This window comes from Myodes glareolus, chromosome 1, assembly GCF_982192425.1.
Source record: "Myodes glareolus chromosome 1, mMyoGla1.1, whole genome shotgun sequence".
Lineage (NCBI taxonomy): Eukaryota > Metazoa > Chordata > Mammalia > Rodentia > Cricetidae > Myodes > Myodes glareolus.
In genome coordinates, this window is record NC_142026.1 from 17,570,933 (window position 1) to 17,588,034 (window position 17,102).

The window sequence follows — 17,102 nt, forward strand, 5'->3', positions numbered from 1 at the left end:
CAGAAAGAATGCTGACACACGTTAACAGGACGGTGCATCTGACTTGGGAGGCAGATAAGAGAAGATCCTCAAAGGATAATGCAGAAGGAAAAGGCCAGGCCATGCAACAGAAACTGTTTATTGAAACCTCAGTTCTACAAAAGCGTGAAAAACTCAGATACAAAGCAGTGGTGCCCAGAGAGGCTGTAAAGAGAACACCTAGAAAAGAACCGGTCAAGTGGGAAGCCTTGGAGCAGGATGCTAAGATTGGAAGACCAAAGGATAAGGTTGAAGGACCCAGAAATCCCTGGTTGTGACAACCACATCCAAGGGACGGGTGTGGCAAGCTTCCTGCCTTGGACACCTTCCCTCAGCAGCTTCCATCTCAGGGCCATCCGCCCCTGGTTTTCCTGCCTCAGGGACATCACATGAGCAGAACCACATGAACGCTTCCTTCCTCTCATCCACTTCCCACACCTCCCACCTTTCCCTTTCCATCTTTGGAAACTCAAAAGCAAAAGTCTACTCCCCCAGGCTTGGGAAGGCAGAAAGATAGGAGCTTCCCTGTCATTGGTGACGTGCCCCTGGTCACTGAGCTGAAACTCCCAGGCACCATCAGAGTTCTAGCCTACTAGCCAGCCTGAGGTCTGGGAGGGTGAATGACCTTGCTTTGCCCCATAATCCCTTGTGCTCCTACCCAGGAAGACAGGGGACCAGCCAAGGACCCAGAGAGGTAGCAAAAATCTAAATCAAGTTTTCCTCTTCCAGGTTCTTAGGGAGTCCCAAACCCTCTTTAAATGCACTCCTTAGAACCTACCTAGCCTGGGAAAATAAAAGACTTGAGACGGGCCAGCTCCATGACACTAAAAAGAGAGCATTGCTGGGGTTGGAGGAATGGAGGGGCTGCTGGGCTCCAGAGCCAGGGTGGGGCCAGGCCATGGGTGTGGTAAAAAGGCCGTGAAGGACCAATAGACACCGTATGGTTAGGATGGTGGCAAGCATGGCAGTTTGGGGTGTTTCTCTGGAACTTCTGGCAAAAGGGGCATTTGTGGAGAAGAGTAGGTGGGACAGGAGGGTCTGGGGGAGGTACCGGAAGGGGTGTCAGTGAGGCCAGAAGACTGCCCCACAGGGGCGGCAACTCTACATTGCCTTCTGGGCAACTGGAGACATTAGATAGGCACTGTGGCACAGGGGAGGGTATGCAAGGCTGCAAGAGGCCTTTAGAAACCAGACTGAGGTCAGGAGGACCTGGTGAGGGGCTGCAAGACAGCCCCAAGGACTGTTGTATTACAGCCACTGATGCCACAGCGAGGGCCACACTGCTCACGTATGCCACGGCTAACAGGCAGGACAGCTGCAAGAGAGAAGATGAGAAAACCACAGGCTGTTGACTGTCTTTATTCCTACTCCCAGTCGCTCACGCTGAAGCTCTCTGTAACTCCCTCTGCCTCCCCTGCTCTCCCAGCTACTCTCAAACTTCTTCCAAGCCTTTCAGAATTTGCTTTTCAACACACACACACACACACACACACACACACACACACACACACGCATGCTCATGGGAGCCTCCTCAGGTCCCTCTCCTTCATACCCCCTTCTCACCTTTACCAGTCGCTGGCAGAGGGAGCCCAGAGACAGTTGCCACGCTGGCTGTTCCAGCAGCACACACAGGTCTGTGTAGGTGTACCAGCCCCGCCGCCGTCCTTGCTGCTCAGCCACACTAGTACGGAGAAGAGACCAGGGGTTAGGGACTCTTCTGCACCGAAGAAGACAGGGGTACCCATTAGGACCCATCAGAAGACACAGATTCTCCAAGCTACCCATGATCCAGAAGATGAGATTAAGACACAAACTTCAAATAAGCTGCTACCGCCACTGAAGGAAAGCAGAAAAGTTAGGCAATGACCACTTTGAGCAATTCTCTTTCTCTTCTTTCTCCCAGTTACACAGATCTTATTTCTAGCTCCTATGGCACTGGTCGATGCCTCTAAATGCCTCAAACCCCTCTTATCAATTTCTGGAACTCACCAGCTCTCCAGCCAATTCAGCACCTCAAAGATCTCCCGAGGATCAGTATAGAGACGCCAATCCTGTGTGCAAAAAGAAGAAAGACGGACATGGTAGTTCATCCCTATGATCCCAGTACTTAGGAGGCTGAAGCAAAAGTATTGCTGCAAGTTATAGGCCAGCCTGGGCTACATAGTGAGTTCTAGGCCAGTCTGGGCTTATAATGTTAAGCCCATCTCAAAAAAAACCCTAAATAAATAAGGACAGGGAGGAGCACAAGCTATGCTCAGACACAAGTCATGATGACCTGAGCAGAGCACCTGAAAGAAGTTTCTAACTACTACCCAAAAGAGCTTGTGTGTATTCTATCACGCAATCACTCCCTACCTGACCTTGAATTAATTATCCCCACTACAAAGTACAAAGGGAGAAAATAAACCCAAGATTGGTCAGTGTCCACAGGGAGCTCAAAGTCTAAGACAGAAAGAGTTTGAAAGCAAATATTCAGAGGCCGACACTACAGGCTCTGCCTCCGAGTGTGCCCTGAAGGAAGAGGGTGAGATGCTACTTGTGGGCTCACTGTCCCAGGAGCCTGTAACCAGTCCTGAACGGACAGGAAAGGAAGACCCTGCCAAGAAGACACAAGAAGGACAGACAAGCAAAGTCAGGTGCAGTACACAGACCTACAATCAGCATTGGGAGACAAAAGCAGATGCAACAGGAGGCTTATCGCAAGGTCAAGACCACCGTCGTCTACATAGTGAATTCTAGAACAATCTAATTTGAAACTTTCTTATTAAGAGACAGGGTCTGACTATGAAGCCCTGACAATCCTAAAATGGACCATCTGATCTCAAACTCACAGAGATCTACCTGGGATTAAAGACATGCTCAAGCATACCTGGCAGAAAAATAATTAGATGAAGGTTGACAGCTACCTTAGTTATGAAAGACCTTATACACAAGTATGAGAAACTGAGATCCTCAGAACCCACATAAAAGAAGTGCGCATGGCATGTACACACACACAAAGAGAGAGAGAACACAACAGAAAGCTGAGAGATAAAGAATAAAGGAACGAAAAGACAGATAAGAGCCACTCACCATGGCACTCAGGAAGCCCCTTTCCAAGGCATTGAGAGTAGGCACAGCCACTCCCCCAGCAGCTCCCCATTCATCATTGAAAACCTCCTCTTCCTCCCCTTCATCATACAGGTATTTACTGGCCACCATCTGTAGAGAAGCCAGAAGTGCATCAGTAGAGCTCGTACCTGGTGCCTGGCTCCCTAGGGAGGTACAAGGAGGGGCACCTCACCATGGAGATCAGAAACAAGTCAGAAGACGACACGTGCTGCAGGTAGTCAGGGCTCCGGTGCCGGAGCCGCTCGATGTACACAAGAGCTAACATCATCGCACAGGGGGAGATACAGGCCTCCCTGGGAGGTGGAAAGGATCAGTAATTAAACCCAAGGGTCCTTCAGCTCTTGAAAGGCTCAAGATGCTCATCTCTGTCTTTACACTTTATTTTTAGAGACAAAAGCAACCCGTGTGTGCATGCACTCTCTCTCTCTCTCCCCTACAATCCCAGGCTCACCGGGACACATGAGCTACATATTTCTTCTGGAGTCGACGAATAGGACTGGGTGCTGCCTTCTGAAGAAGTTCCACAGTAATGTCTGCAGGAGAGAAGAGAGCAGAATAGTCAGCCCCACCCACCAAACATGCACAACAGTCCCCACAGCTGTCAGGGAAGACCTAGGTCTGTAGGATCTGAGGCCTTGGGAACATGGCAGTCACAGAAAACTAGAAATCAAATTCTCCTAAGCTGGAAGGTGAAATGTGCCTGTAATCCCACAGGTGACTGGATTACTGCATGGCTAGCTGATTTACAGTGAGTTCCAGGCTAGTCAGAGCTACGTAGTAAGACACTGCCTCAACCCTTCAGTCCTGGGTTTCCCCACCTTACCCTCTCCCCAATTCTAAGTAGATAAAAGCACATTCCAAGCTTGATTCTCAGCCTTTTCCAATAGAAAAGGCTCTTCTGTTGAGTTATTCATGTTTATCTTTCACTAATGTTCTTTTTCTGTTGTTGTTGTTTTTGTTTTTTTGGTTTTTCGAGACAGGGTTTCCCTGTACCTTTGGAGCCTGTCCTGGAAATAGCTCTTGTAGATCACGCTGGCCTTGAACTCACAGAGATCCGTCTGTCTCTGGGATTAAAGGTGTACGGCACCACCGCCCAGCCACTAATGTTCTAATAAGTGTGCTTTGTTTACTTGGAAGACATACAACAAATATAATTAGAAAACTAAAGTTCTGACCTTTAAATCAAAAGGGGAAGCAGGACTTGAGGTATAGCTCTATGATAAAATGCTTGCCTAGCATACACAAGGCTGTAAAAATAAGTGACTGCAATTTAGAAGCTGTTTTTACTCACGTGGGCTAAAGAATGTGAAACGCAGCCTGCATTGTCAAACCAAGTACAACTGAGCTAGTTATGAGACACAGTGCAGCTCAGAGGGCAAACTTGGGTGACTACTAGCAACCCTGCCCTCAAAGTTCTTCCATGCTCAGTCACACAAACACACACACAGCCTAACCTGCCATAGGGCTGGAGAGTTCCTCCAGGCTGCAGTCTGTATCCCAGTCCCAGCCATAATAGAGTCTCCTTCGAATTCGAGCACTCAGTTTTTGGTGTCCTGGAAGGAACTGAAACAGGGCCAGTAATGGAGGGTAAAGGGCAGGGAGGGCTTGGTGGAAGTCCTGGGTTGGGAATGGAAGGCTGTGAAGGGCAGCAAGTTGGCTTTGCTGCCACTCGGCCTATGCCCCACCCGGCTCTGCGTTCCCAGGATCATTTGCTAATGGCACCCTAGTCCGGTTCTCATGAAGGGGAAAACAGACGCCCTGTCATCACTGAGGGCTCCCAGGAGAAGACTAGAAACCAGATGGACTCCAGTCTAATCGCCCATTCCTTCCTACAACCTAAAGGTTTGCCTCCAGGCCCAAGTGGCCCGGGCCTCGAGTAGGCATTGCTCTCAACAGTCACCCAAACCCGGGAATGGCAAATAAGAGAGCTTCCCCTTCCCCTCGGTTCCAGAGGGTAACGCCCCGAATCCCGACTCCCAGTTCGGGGGGGGGGGGGGGGAGAGCTAAGGACAGACGGACTGTGGCTCTCACCGTGAAATCCTGGAAACCGGTGAGGGAAAACGTGCCTTCTTCGTCCAGAAGGAGCCCAGCCAGATCCATCGTGCCGTCAGCCGCCACCCTGTGAAGGTGGAAGGGGGAGAAAAGGAATAGTAAGTGGCGGACAGAGCCGTCCTCCCCCGTTGGCCCACCTGCCCGCCTCTCCCGAGAGGGCCGCCGCCCCGGTTCGCGCAGTCTCCTCCCCTGTTGCCGGCAGCCGCAGGACGCCTCTTCCTGTTCCGCGCGCGACTGGGCCTCCCGGCGCCCGACAATCCGTGCGGCGCTCACCAGGCGGAGTAAGAAGAGGTCCCAGGGCCAGAAGTGTTCTCAGCCCGCGGTGCGTCTGCCTGGCGTTTACAAGCGGCGGGCGGTGTCGCCGGCGAGTCAGCCAGTCGGGGAGGAAGTGCCGCCCGGGGCCAGTCTCCCGCCGAGAGTCTCGGGTCTCTGGAGCCCCAAGCACCGGGGTCTGAGTTTTAGATTACGGTTCCCAGGGGCCTGGGATGCACCAAGGGAGCTGGCCAGACCTTGTGGTAGTGGTGTAGATATTAACGAGACTAACATAAGAGGTGACAGACGAGTTGTTTCCCGGGCTTTAGTAGGGAAGATGCACGCGCTCGGCAATGTACAAGAAAGATGAACACGAAACTTACCCTTGGGAGAACTGTGGACAAGATGGAAGGAAATCAGTTGAACCTTTATGCCCCTTAGGAGTTTGAAACTGTAAAAGTCGAATGCATACTGTGTTTTGTAGGGTTACTCTAGCAATTAAACGATCTCAAAAGATATGAAGCCTCAAAGGGCGATGTTAACAAGTCTCCCAAAAGTAAACAGCATCTAAATGAGGTTTTATTTTCAAAAACGCCTTCCAACCAATCTGCCGCTGAAAGAGTTGGGGGAAGAAAGAGCGTCAACGCTCGGAGTAGGAAAAAACAACTTCTCTAAGTTGGTGAGGCTGCTTTTAAGTCATTGAAGTCACGCGCTGGTGTTTGTTTATCCTCTGAGGGGAGGGGACTAGAGGCGACGAGGATTGAGTAATGGAAATGCCGCCGCCCTTCCCGAGCCGAAAGAGATCCTAGCCGGGATCCTGGGCGCCTATAGGCCCACTTCCTCCGGGCGGACTCGCAGGGAAAACACAGGTCGCCAGCAGCTTCCCCTGCCGCCCTGACAACACGCGGAGAAGACAGCAGGCAGTGTAGCCTCAACAGCCGCCCCGGGTCACCGCTCCAGCAGCTTGGAAGCACACCTGCGTGGGTGCAGGATCACGGCAGTCGCCAGCGCGCACGCGCGGGCCTCCCATCCGGGCTGTTAGGTCGAGTCACGTGACCGCGCGCTCCGTCACGTGACGCGATCCCGCAGGTTCTGCTCGCCTGGGTGTGCGCCCCCTTCCGCCTGACGCGCCCCCGGCGGCGGCCGCGCAGCCCTGGCTCCTCGCGGGCTCGGGCAGCGGCTGCGGCGCGGTGATGGCGAGCGGTGGCGGAGGTAACACCGGCGCGGGTGGGACCCCGGGGCTCGGCCTGGGCCTGGGGCTGAGCCTCGGCATGGGTGAGGCCACCGGCGACGCGGAGGAGGAGGCGGCCGCGGCCGAGGCGGTGGGACGCCTGGCCACGTCGCTGTGGCTGCGGCTCCGCGGCTGGGAGGCGGTGCTGGCGGCCGCACAGCGACTGCTGGTGTGGGAGAAGCCGCTGCACAGCCTGGTCACGGCGGCCGCACTCAACGGCCTCTTCTGGTAACGGCCGCGAAGGAGGGGGCGGGGCCGGGCTGCGCGGGAGAGCGGGGGCGGGAGGACCGGGGGCGCCCTCCCTGCGAGGGCTGTCAGCCGCTGAAGCGGTGATCCATCATCAGGTTGCCCCATTTCTTAGTCTCTTGGTGACGGCTCAGGCTTAGAGGGCCGTCTCCCCGTTCAGTGAATCTTTCTGCCCTTTTCGATGGGTTTGGGCACCTCTCACCCACTCGCGGCTGAGATGCCTGTCTCCCTAAGGTTGTTGTCTTCGTCGTCCCTCCGGCCCTTCTTCCTGCTCAGCATCTCACTTTTGACCTATTTCCTGCTGGATCTCTGGCATCCTCGCTTTCTCCCCGACGTTTCAGGTGAGTTTCTTCATTCCACTTGCACTCGTCTGCACATGCCTTGTGCCTCACCCTACTGCGTGAGATTGAATCGTAAAGGGAAGGTGCAGCAAGGCCGTTTGCCTCCTAGGTGTGCACTGTGCCCGTTCGTCCCCATTTTAAGAAATTGCCTGAAACGAGAATCGTCTGTCTCCCAAAATAAACGTTCTTGTGGGGTTAGTAGTGAAAACTGTTGAGTTTAGAGCTGACTGTGGTGGCGCAGGTTTTTAGTGCCAGTGCTCAGCAGAGGCAGGCGAATCTCTGTGAGTTCTAAGCAGGAGTTACAAAGTGAGACATTGTCTCAAAAAATAAATAAAAATAAAAAACTGTAGAGTTTGTAGCGAGGCACCTAATCAGGTGAATGGACTTGTAAAGAGGGACTTCACAGGGGATGATAGTTAAATGACTGTCTACAAAGAACGTGATAAGAGTTGGCATCGCAAATTCTTTTGTTTTGTTTGTTTTTCGAGGCAAGGTTTATCTTTGTAGCCTTGCTGTGCTGGCCCTCGCTCTGTAGACCAGGCTTTTCTCAAACTCACAGAGATCCACCTGCCTCTGCCTCCCGAGTGTTGGGATTAAAAGCGTGCACCACTACTGCGTGGCTTCTTTTGGCTTTCTTATACCCACCTATTGAGCATCTTGAAACAACTATGTAACGGACTGTGTATGAATTGTTCAGGACACAAACGAATAAAGTGTGGGCTCCTGTGTTTGATAAAGTTGAAGTCTAAAGAAGGAGGCAAAGATAGGCTTAGTGGTGCAGGCCTGCCATCTCAATTACATAAGAGACTGAAGCAGAGGAGGGTGCAAGTTCAAGGCCTCCCCTGTTTTAAGAAAAGGATTGGGGATGTAGCTCAGTGGTACAGCGTTTGTCTAGTGTTTACTTCAGGTTCAGTTCCAAGTACCGCAAAAAAGGGTACAGAAACAACTTGTAATACAGCCTGTTGTTAGTGTACGAAGGAAATGCTCTGGGCCTCGTGCAGTGGTTCATTCCTATAAGTGAGAGACAGGAGGATCACTGAAAATTTGAGACCAGCAATGCTGAGGAGATGCAATTCCTTTTGATTTGGAATCTGTCTCTCAGTGCTTCTTGCACTCTTAATTTACTCCCCCCCCCTTTTTTTTCTCTATAGCATCACCCCCTGAGGAACCACACTCTGACAGGTGAGTACAGGCCACCTTTTAAAGAAAATGCCCAAATGTGGTCTGCTTGCTATGTTCAGATCAGCTCAAAGATGAGCAAGGCTGCCCCTTCTGCAGGCGTAGGTCCAGTATAGTGAAGGGGCATGCAGCAAGCAAAAGTGTACTGGCCCTAGGCTTCTATGCAGATGCTGTGTGCCTTCTCCTGTGGAGGTAGAAAGTTGAGTACCCTGGGAATTTGCTTCTCAGGACTAGGATGACCTCCTTTGGGGGAGGTGGGGTTTCCACATCTCCAGATGGAAGAGCTGGTCAGCAATCTCAAAGTGATGTGAGTGCCTTAGAAAGCTGGCTTCTGAGGCTTCCAGGGGTCATGTCGTGTCTTCCCCAGTGAGGGTGCGGGGTCAGGCGCCCAGCCGCACCTGCTGAGTGTGCCCGAGTTGTGCAGATACCTGGCTGAGAGCTGGCTCACCTTCCAGATTCACCTGCAAGAGCTGTTGCAGTACAAGAGGCAGAATCCAGCTCAGGTAAACTTCATCCTGTAGCAGTTCCTGGAGCCAGAGGGGATGGGAGAGGAGGCAATATGAGCAGTGGCTATTGTAGATTTCCCAAACTGGTTCCATTCTTCCACCAGATGAATAGTAGTTCCTTCCCCAGGTGACTGGGCGCATGGTTTAGTCCAGTGTTCTTCATAGATCCTGTGCTCTTCTCTGCAGTTCTGTGCTCGAGTCTGTTCTGGCTGTGCTGTGCTAGCTGTGTTGGGACACTATGTTCCAGGGATTATGATTTCCTACATTATCTGTGAGTGGAGGCCAGCCCTGCCCATTCCAAAGCCCTTTCTATTCTTTCCCTGGATTGACCCAATGGAAAGACTGCATTTTCTCTATTATTTACCCATCTGGGGAGGAGAGTGGTAGATGGGGGAAAGAGGATGTCATTGCCTTGAGAAGGAATCTCATCTTTATTTAGACTCACCTGTTAAGGGGACAGTTTAAATGAAGGTTCTTGGGAAATTGACATTCTGAGCTCTGAGTGGATTTCCTAATCCATAGTGTTGAGTATCCTGCTGTGGCCCCTGGTGGTTTATCATGAACTGATCCAGAGGATGTACACACGCCTGGAGCCCTTGCTCATGCAGTTGGACTACAGCATGAAGGCAGAAGCCGATGCCCTGCATCACAAACATGACAAGAGGAGTAAGGGAGTCTCTGAGCCTAGGAGGGTGAAAAGTGGGGAGGGCCTGAGGTTTATAGCTCATGATGTGTCCTAAAACTTAAGTCATTTCCAGTTCCTTAGTCATATTTGTCCCCCACTATTGTCTTTGCTCACATTGCCTTATTACCCTTCTCTAGAGCGGCAAGGGAAGAATGCACCCCCAGCAGGTGATGAGCCACTGGCTGAAACAGAGAGTGAAAGCGAGGCAGAGTTGGCGGGCTTCTCTCCAGTGGTGAGATCCAGGGAAGATGGGTGTGAAGTAGAAAACTAAAGGGAAGCTAGTTATGGTCATGCATTCCTATAATCTATTTGAGAGGTGGAAGCAGAAGGATCAAGAGTTCAAGACCAGCCTGGTTTTCATTATGAGTTTGGAACCAGCCTGGACTGTATAAGACCCTATCTCCAAACTCTAAAAAGGCAGAGGGAGGGGCGAGGATCTAACTGCTTTAGAACTACCACTTCTCAAGTAGGTGGAAGCCAGAAGGCTTGGGGTAAAGTGTTTTTTCCCTCCTTTTGGATTCATCCTGTTTCTCCTGCAGGTGGATGTGAAGAAAACAGCACTGGCCTTGGCTATTACAGACTCAGAACTGTCAGACGAGGAGGCCTCTATCTTAGAGAGTGGCGGCTTCTCTGTATCTCGGGCTACCACCCCACAACTGACAGATGTTTCTGAGGGTATGAACAGCCTTTTGCCCCTCTTAATCTTCCTGTTCACTGATTCTGAGTTGTTGCTGCTGTGTTCTCAGAGTTCCAAAAATGCTTCCTTCAGCTAACTGATTCTCTAATTTTACCCTAAGCTCCCAGAAGACCTTAACTCAGTATTCCACCCTCATTTTGCTTTGCTTTGTGGGGTTTGTTTGTTCTTTTATTGGTCTTAGATGTTTCTTTTATGTGTATGAGTGTTTGACCTGCATGTATGTGCATACCACATGCATACCTGGTGCCTGCAAAAGTCAGAAGAGGGCAACTGATCTCCTGGAGCTGGGTTTATGGATGGTTGTGATCCACCATGTGGGTCCTAGGAATCAAATCAGGGTCCACTGCAAAAGCAGTGAGTGCTCTTAACCATCAAGCCAGCTTTCTAGCTCTGCTTTGCTTTTTGAGAAAGGATCTTTTATATAGCTCAGGCTTGCTTCAAACTCTGTGTAGCAGAGGATGACCTGAACTTTTGATCCCTCCTGCCTCAACTTCCCAGATGTTGGGATTACAATAGGCATATGCCACAGGGCCTGGCTTCCCAAGTTATCTTCATGAACGTACTGGCTTTTGTGACCAGAGAAACCAACCTGTTCTTAACCCTTTATTCTTTGCACAGATTTGGACCAGCAGAGCCTGCCAAGTGAGCCAGAAGAGGCTCTGAGCCGCGAACTTGGGGAGGGGGAAGAGACAGAGCTGGCCCCTCCTGAAGACCTGCTAAATGCCCCTCCAGCCCTCTCAAAGCAAGCGCTGGATACAGAAGAGACTGCAGTCAAGGAAACCTTGCTTCAGCTCTCATCCCCTCTTCACTTTGTGAATACGCACTTCAATGGGGCAGGGTCCCCCCAGGATGGAGTGAAATGCTCCCCTGGAGGACCAGTGGAGACCCTGAGCTCAGAGGCAGTGAGTGCTGACATAATGGCTCCACCCAGCGCCCTCTCACCCCCACTTTGCCTGGCTGAAAGTGGTCCAGTTACCCTCCTCTCCCCCTCTGTGCTCCCATCCCTTCCCCAGGACTCACCTCAACCCCTGGCTGCCCCTGAGGAGGAAGAGGCACTCACCACTGAGGACTTTGAGTTGCTGGATCAAGGGGAGCTGGAGCAACTGAATGCAGAGCTGGGCTTAGGACCAGAGATGCCCCCAAAGCCCCCTGATGTTCTGCCTCCTCCTCCCCTGGGGCCAGACAACCATTCTCTGGTACAGTCAGACCAAGAGTCTCATGCAGTGGTTGAGCCATGAGCCATGGCAGAATGAGCTGCAGGCATAATAGGCTTCCTGACTAGGGATGTCATGTTTTCTCCTTTCCCTACCACTCTGGGGAAAGGCACTGTGTGGAGAAGCTGGCCATCAGATGGAAGCCAGCCCATTCTCTGCCTGCCTGTCTGCCTGCCTGCTATCCTGGGACCTGGTATAGTACCTGTGCCTGGGATGGGTTTTAAGTTTGTAAATAATTTTCCATTTGGGCTAGTGGATGTGATGGGGCTAGGGAAGTCCTTCCATAGCCTGCACTTGCTTCCCTGCCTCATCTCTTCTCATTCCACTATGTCCCAAGCCCTGGTGGTCTACCCTTTCTCTTCCTATCCTCAGGGACCTGTGCTGCTCTGCCCTCATGTCCCATTTGGTTGTTTAGTTCAGGCACTTTATCATTTTCTCTACTGTCCTACACTTCCCTTGGCTTTATTTCCCTGCCGTGTCCTGTCCTTAGCAGCGTCATCCCCACTCTTTGCCAACCTCTTCTTCCACAGGCACTGGCCAAGTTGTAGGGCAGGTTCTCTTCTGAGAAAGAATAAACCTGGAATGGCGTCAGGCCAGCAGTCCTGCACTTAGGTCACTGTAGCCTCCAGCCTGCACTGTACCCTTGCCCGGTTCAACCCTCATGATGCAGGAGAGCAGGGTCCCATAGCACTTTGCCAGCACTGGGGTTGATGAGCACGCTCTCTCTCTCTTTGAGGTGAGGGACTTCCCTGCTGTCGTAGGAAAAACCAAACCTACTCTTCTGGACCACAGTTGAGACTCTGCTAGGGTCTAAAGTGGATAGAAACGTCTGTGTAGGTGTTAACTGGAAAAATAAAGTGTTGATTGGCTAGAATGCTTGCCTGCCTGTCTCACTGTGAGCTGCTCCCACACTGTGCACTTTGTCCCCTCCTGACCTTTATGCCCTTCATCACAGTACTGCCCCTGGTTGGTTATTTTCCGTGGTATAAAACAAAGCCAGAAGCAGGGATTATCCTGACAACTCAACCAGCTTAACCATCTTCCTGGAATATGTGGTACATAGTGAGACTTATCATGTATGAATAAATTACATACAGGAGGAAATTGCTTTGTCTTCCCAATCAATGGAAACATGGAACCATAACAGTTGTTCCAACTATATGCTTAAATCTTTAGTATTATCTTCTTAAGTACCTGTCTACATGCTAACAACTCAATCCAATGTCTGTACTAGGCCCACTAACCAGCAATGGAGGACTGTACATATTAATAAAAGCTGATTTCAGGCCAAGGGACTAAAGAAATAGTATCTAACAATTTTTAAAGTATAATATGTATTTGGCACTATTCTAATTTATTTATGTGGTTATTTTCAAGATGGGGTTTTTCCGTGTAGCCCTGGCTAGCCTGAAACTCAGAGATTTGCCTGTCTCTGCCTCCCAAGTGCTGGGATTAAAGGCATGGGCCACCACCACTGAACTGACTCTAAGAGATTTATATATAGTAATAATTGGGGGCTTTTCCTCAGCTTTTAAAATGAATTGGCTAATAGTTAGGCATTGTGGCTCACATTTATAATCCCAGCAGTTATGAGACTGAGGCCGAATGATTGAGAGCTTCAGGCAGGTCTGGGCTACTGAGAGAGAAGACCCTTCAAAAACAAGCCTACCACGATAAAAAAAAATATTACTATTAACTTGATTTTTAAACACAGCTTAACTTCCTGAAGAGCCACAAGGCTCTAGAAATTCATGATTCAAACCTGGCAAGTGATGCCAGCAAACACAGTTAAGCTCTTGTCCAATGATGGGCACCCAGGACGAAGCCAGGAACTGAGAACACCAATCTAGTATCTTGGCTTTGTGGAGAGTGATCACTTGCTGTCCTTTCACTGTGGTGAACAGTTCAGAACAGAGCCAGTGGTTTCGTTAATGAGTTCACGTCTTCAGCCTTCAGCTACAGGTCCAAATGTAGTAATCCTATTTGTCTTTGAGGTTGGCGTCTAGACAGGTATGTCCTAGTGTATCCCACACATGAGAGGATTTTCTAGGGTGTTTCACATTTGAGACTCAGTGTTGACTGAGGCCTGGGTATGCTGCTGAAGGATCATGAACTAATGTAGAGATTTCTGTTTCTGCCAAAAGGAAATGACCAATCAAAAAGAATTGTTGGCTTAACCCATTTCCTTGTTAATCTCAAAGTTTGAACTTAGAACACTGTAGCTGGATCAAAATATTGCAGGTCTGGAGTCTGTGTCACCCCTTCACATTTACCATTGTCTGATGTGTTTTCTGTGTTTTGTTGGTAATGATGTCCACTGTCAGATGTCCTGGCTAGTTTGTGTTCTGAAGAGCATGAGAAGCTTTTCCTGAGTCAAAGGAAAATGAGCAAAAATGTGAAACCCATTATTAGAACACAGACATACACACATAGTACCAGCAACCAGGAGGGCAGGACTGAAGAACTGGGCATAGGTTAAGGCCAGCCTGAGCTGCATAAGAAACTGTCCTGGCCGGGGGAGTGGGGGGCAGTCTAATGACATGAATTGGTTACACGTTCAGGGAGGAGTAACTGTATGTTTTGTTAACTTAATGTATCCAAATAGTTAATAGTGTAACTTGTCTGTCTTATTGGAAATGTCTTTTTTTAAAAATGTGTATTGGTGGGTTTTTTTTGCCATGGGTGTTGATCCCCTGGAACTGGAGTTATAGACAGTTGTGATCTGCCATGTGGGTGCTAGGAATTGAATCCAGGTCCTCTGGAAGACTTAACCACTGAGCCAGCTCTCCTGGAAATACAGTCTTTAATAAGAAACAAAACTTCTATGTCATTCCTAAATTAGCATGCTTCCACAAAGGAAGGCTTTGTGTATTGTATTTATTGACAAATTAACAGACTACAATATGCCCAAGAGAAGACTGCCAGAGGCTGAATACTGTAGGCAGAATTCTTGAAGGAACTGGGAATTATTTAGTCCTAAAAAGAAATGAGTTGGATTATATTAGCTACCTTCAAAGTTTGAAGGATTGTCAATAAGACTTCAAGAGGAAGAAGTGAATTGAGTGGCCATGGATAGATAAAAATACTAGATAGAATTTAGCTTTCTGACCAAGACACACAGCGAAACAGAATGGTCTGAGGAGGACTAGGGAGGGGGGCAGGGTGTTGGAACTTTGTTTCTTGACAGTGTCTCCTGTAGCTCAAACTCTTGGTTTTCCAGCCTCAGCCTCTGAAGGGCTGGTGTTAGATACACAAAAACGTAAAGGAGCAAAGAACAGGTAAGATTGGTGATTTTTATGGGAGTGGGATGAGGCAGAGTAAGAACCCTATCCCTGAACAACACCCCAACATCCCAAATGATGTTTAAAGTCACAGCAGTTCTGAGAATAATTGTATCATGGAGGGAGCATACATACCACTTTGCTTTTTGTGTCCAACTAAAGTCGGCTTCTCCCGCCTTAAATACGGGTATATCACCGTGTGTCACTGGGCCGTGTCGTTGTACTCTGCTCTCTCATCCTTGGCAGTTTCACATCCACCCGTTTCATTCTTCCTCGTATGCTGATAACGTCTATATCATAGTTCAGTTCCTTTCCCAGAATTTGAAAGCTCCATGGGTACCGCTATTCAATTGATCCACAACTGAACTCTCTATTCTGCATTCCACCCACCTGCCTCCTACAGCAGCAGCCTGTTCCTGTATTTTTTATACTGCTTTTTGACACTATCAATCTACAAAAGATCATTTTTCTTCACCCAGGAGCTCTCTAGTTGTTTCTAGTTTTGTGTCTTAGCTAGGTGTGGTGCTACATGGTGAGACCCTGCTGTGGGGGTGGGGCTCCAGGTTTAGTGAGAGACTCTCAAAAAATAAGGTACAGACATTTAATCCCAGCATGCAGGAGGCAGAGGCAGACAGATCTCTAAGCTCAGACCAGTTTGGTATACATAGAAAGTTTTAGGTAAGGTGACAAAATACAGTTAAATGTAACAGTAGTTTACCATCCCATGAACAAATACACAGTGGAATATATATATACATTTGCTTGTTTTGTTTTTTTGACGGGGAGAGTGTTGTTTTGCATTTTTGAGACAGGGTTTCTCTATGTAGCCCTAGCTATCCTGGAACTCACTTTGTAGACCAGGCTGGTCTTGAACTCACAGAGATCCACCTGCCTCTGCCTCCCAAGTTCTTTGATTAAAGGTGTACACCACCACCATCCAGCACATAGTAGAATATTTAGACAAGTAAATAGACTGTGCAAATAGTAATTACAAACAAAATAGAAATTTTGTAAATAATAACTAGACACAATCACATAGATAATTTCATTTATATATAATGTATAAAGCTATATGTAATGTTAGCAACTACCTTTGTGGGTAGAAAACCTGTGGCTGAAGGAGTCTTCTGAAACGAAATATATATATTTCCCTCTATTTGATGCTGTAACTGAACCAAAAGTCCCACAAATTCTTAGCCACTGAGTTATTCTGAAGGCTGGTTATGTGGGAATGCTCTGTTTAGGAGAACTTGTTGGGCTATCTAATTCTGTATTTGTGTCACACTTGCTGTGGTCTGTATGTTGATGTCACCTGCTTCAGGTCATTCGTGCTACTGTAATAAACATCTGAGCCTGAATAATTTTTAAACAACAGAATTTTATTTCTCACTATTTGGAAAGCTAGGAAGTCTGAAGATCAAGGATATGAGCCAGGCGGTGCTGGCGCACGCCTTTAATCTCAGAACTTGGGAGGCAGAGGCAGGAGGATCTCTGTGACTTTGAGGCCAACCTGGTCTACAAGAGCTAGTTCCAGGACAGACAGGCTCCAAAGCTACAGAGAAACCCTGTCTCTAACCCCACCCCCCACCAAAAAAAAAAAAAAAAGATCAAGGATCTGACAAATTCTGTGTCCGGTGAAGGCCAGATCTACTTCCAAGAGAGGATTTACTATCGTGCCTTCCAGAGGGTTCTGGTGGTTATGTCCTTACATGGTTACATGGCAGAAGGGTGAAAAGAGCAAACAGCAATTTTGACTTCTTTTAGAGTCTTGAATCCCATTCATAAGAGTTTCATCCAGCCAGTGGCACACGCCTTTAATCCCAGCACTCGGGAGCCAGAGGCAGGTGGATCTCTGTGAGTTCATGGCCAGCCTGGTCTACAAGAGCTAGTTCCAGGGCAGGCAACAAAGCTACAGAGAAACCTTGTCTCAAAAAACAACAACAACAACAACAAAAACTTTCAGGAAGAATAGATGTTTGTACAACACTTGGAGTCACAAAGGGTATTAAGGATGGCTTTTATGGTTTTATGGAAACACTTGAAGTAATGAAGCAAATGTTAGGTCATGTAAGGCTTCTGTCTTGGCTTATGGATTTTGATCTGGAGAACAACAGAATTGAGTGCTACTTTGTCAATCTATTGTGACCTGACTCTGTTGGTTGTCTGTCCAATATCTACTCCCAAACTCCCTTCTTAAAGACAAAACCTTAGGTAGTCATCATATATTGAATTGTATTTTGGTTTTGATTTTGTTCTTTTTTCTGGGTTTTTGAGGTGGGATTTCTCTGT

General features: G+C 48.8%; 2 protein-coding genes across 8 annotated transcripts; one reads left to right on the plus strand and one right to left on the minus strand.

Moving 5' to 3' along the window:
- Positions 1-102: 102 nt before the first annotated feature.
- Cnppd1 (cyclin Pas1/PHO80 domain containing 1) lies at positions 103-6,447 on the minus strand. 6 transcript variants are annotated; one of them, XM_087904513.1, is made up of 10 exons: positions 5,817-6,447; positions 5,455-5,610; positions 5,161-5,248; positions 4,584-4,692; positions 3,581-3,662; positions 3,302-3,422; positions 3,091-3,219; positions 2,008-2,069; positions 1,582-1,699; positions 103-1,333 (listed from the first exon to the last, which is right to left on the minus strand). In XM_087904513.1, the coding sequence occupies exons 3-10, from the start codon at positions 5,227-5,229 to the stop codon at positions 797-799; spliced, it is 1,227 nt and encodes a 408-aa protein (XP_087760639.1). In that variant the 5' UTR covers positions 5,230-5,248; positions 5,455-5,610; positions 5,817-6,447; the 3' UTR covers positions 103-796. The 6 variants fall into 6 exon arrangements, with proteins under 6 accessions (XP_087760639.1, XP_087760638.1, XP_087760641.1 ...); XM_087904512.1 differs by having other exon boundaries at positions 5,455-5,690; XM_087904515.1 differs by lacking the exon at positions 5,455-5,610.
- Positions 6,448-6,611: 164 nt separating this feature from the next.
- On the plus strand, positions 6,612-12,406 carry Retreg2 (reticulophagy regulator family member 2). Of its 2 annotated transcripts, XM_048459109.3 has the most exons (10): positions 6,612-6,892; positions 7,145-7,251; positions 8,403-8,433; positions 8,798-8,933; positions 9,123-9,207; positions 9,459-9,602; positions 9,759-9,853; positions 10,161-10,296; positions 10,937-11,220; positions 11,332-12,406. In XM_048459109.3, exons 1-10 carry the CDS (start codon positions 6,627-6,629, stop codon positions 11,554-11,556), a joined length of 1,509 nt encoding a protein of 502 aa, XP_048315066.2. In that variant the 5' UTR covers positions 6,612-6,626; the 3' UTR covers positions 11,557-12,406. The 2 variants fall into 2 exon arrangements, with proteins under 2 accessions (XP_048315066.2, XP_048315064.2); XM_048459107.3 differs by having other exon boundaries at positions 10,937-12,406.
- Positions 12,407-17,102: the final 4,696 nt, after the last annotated feature.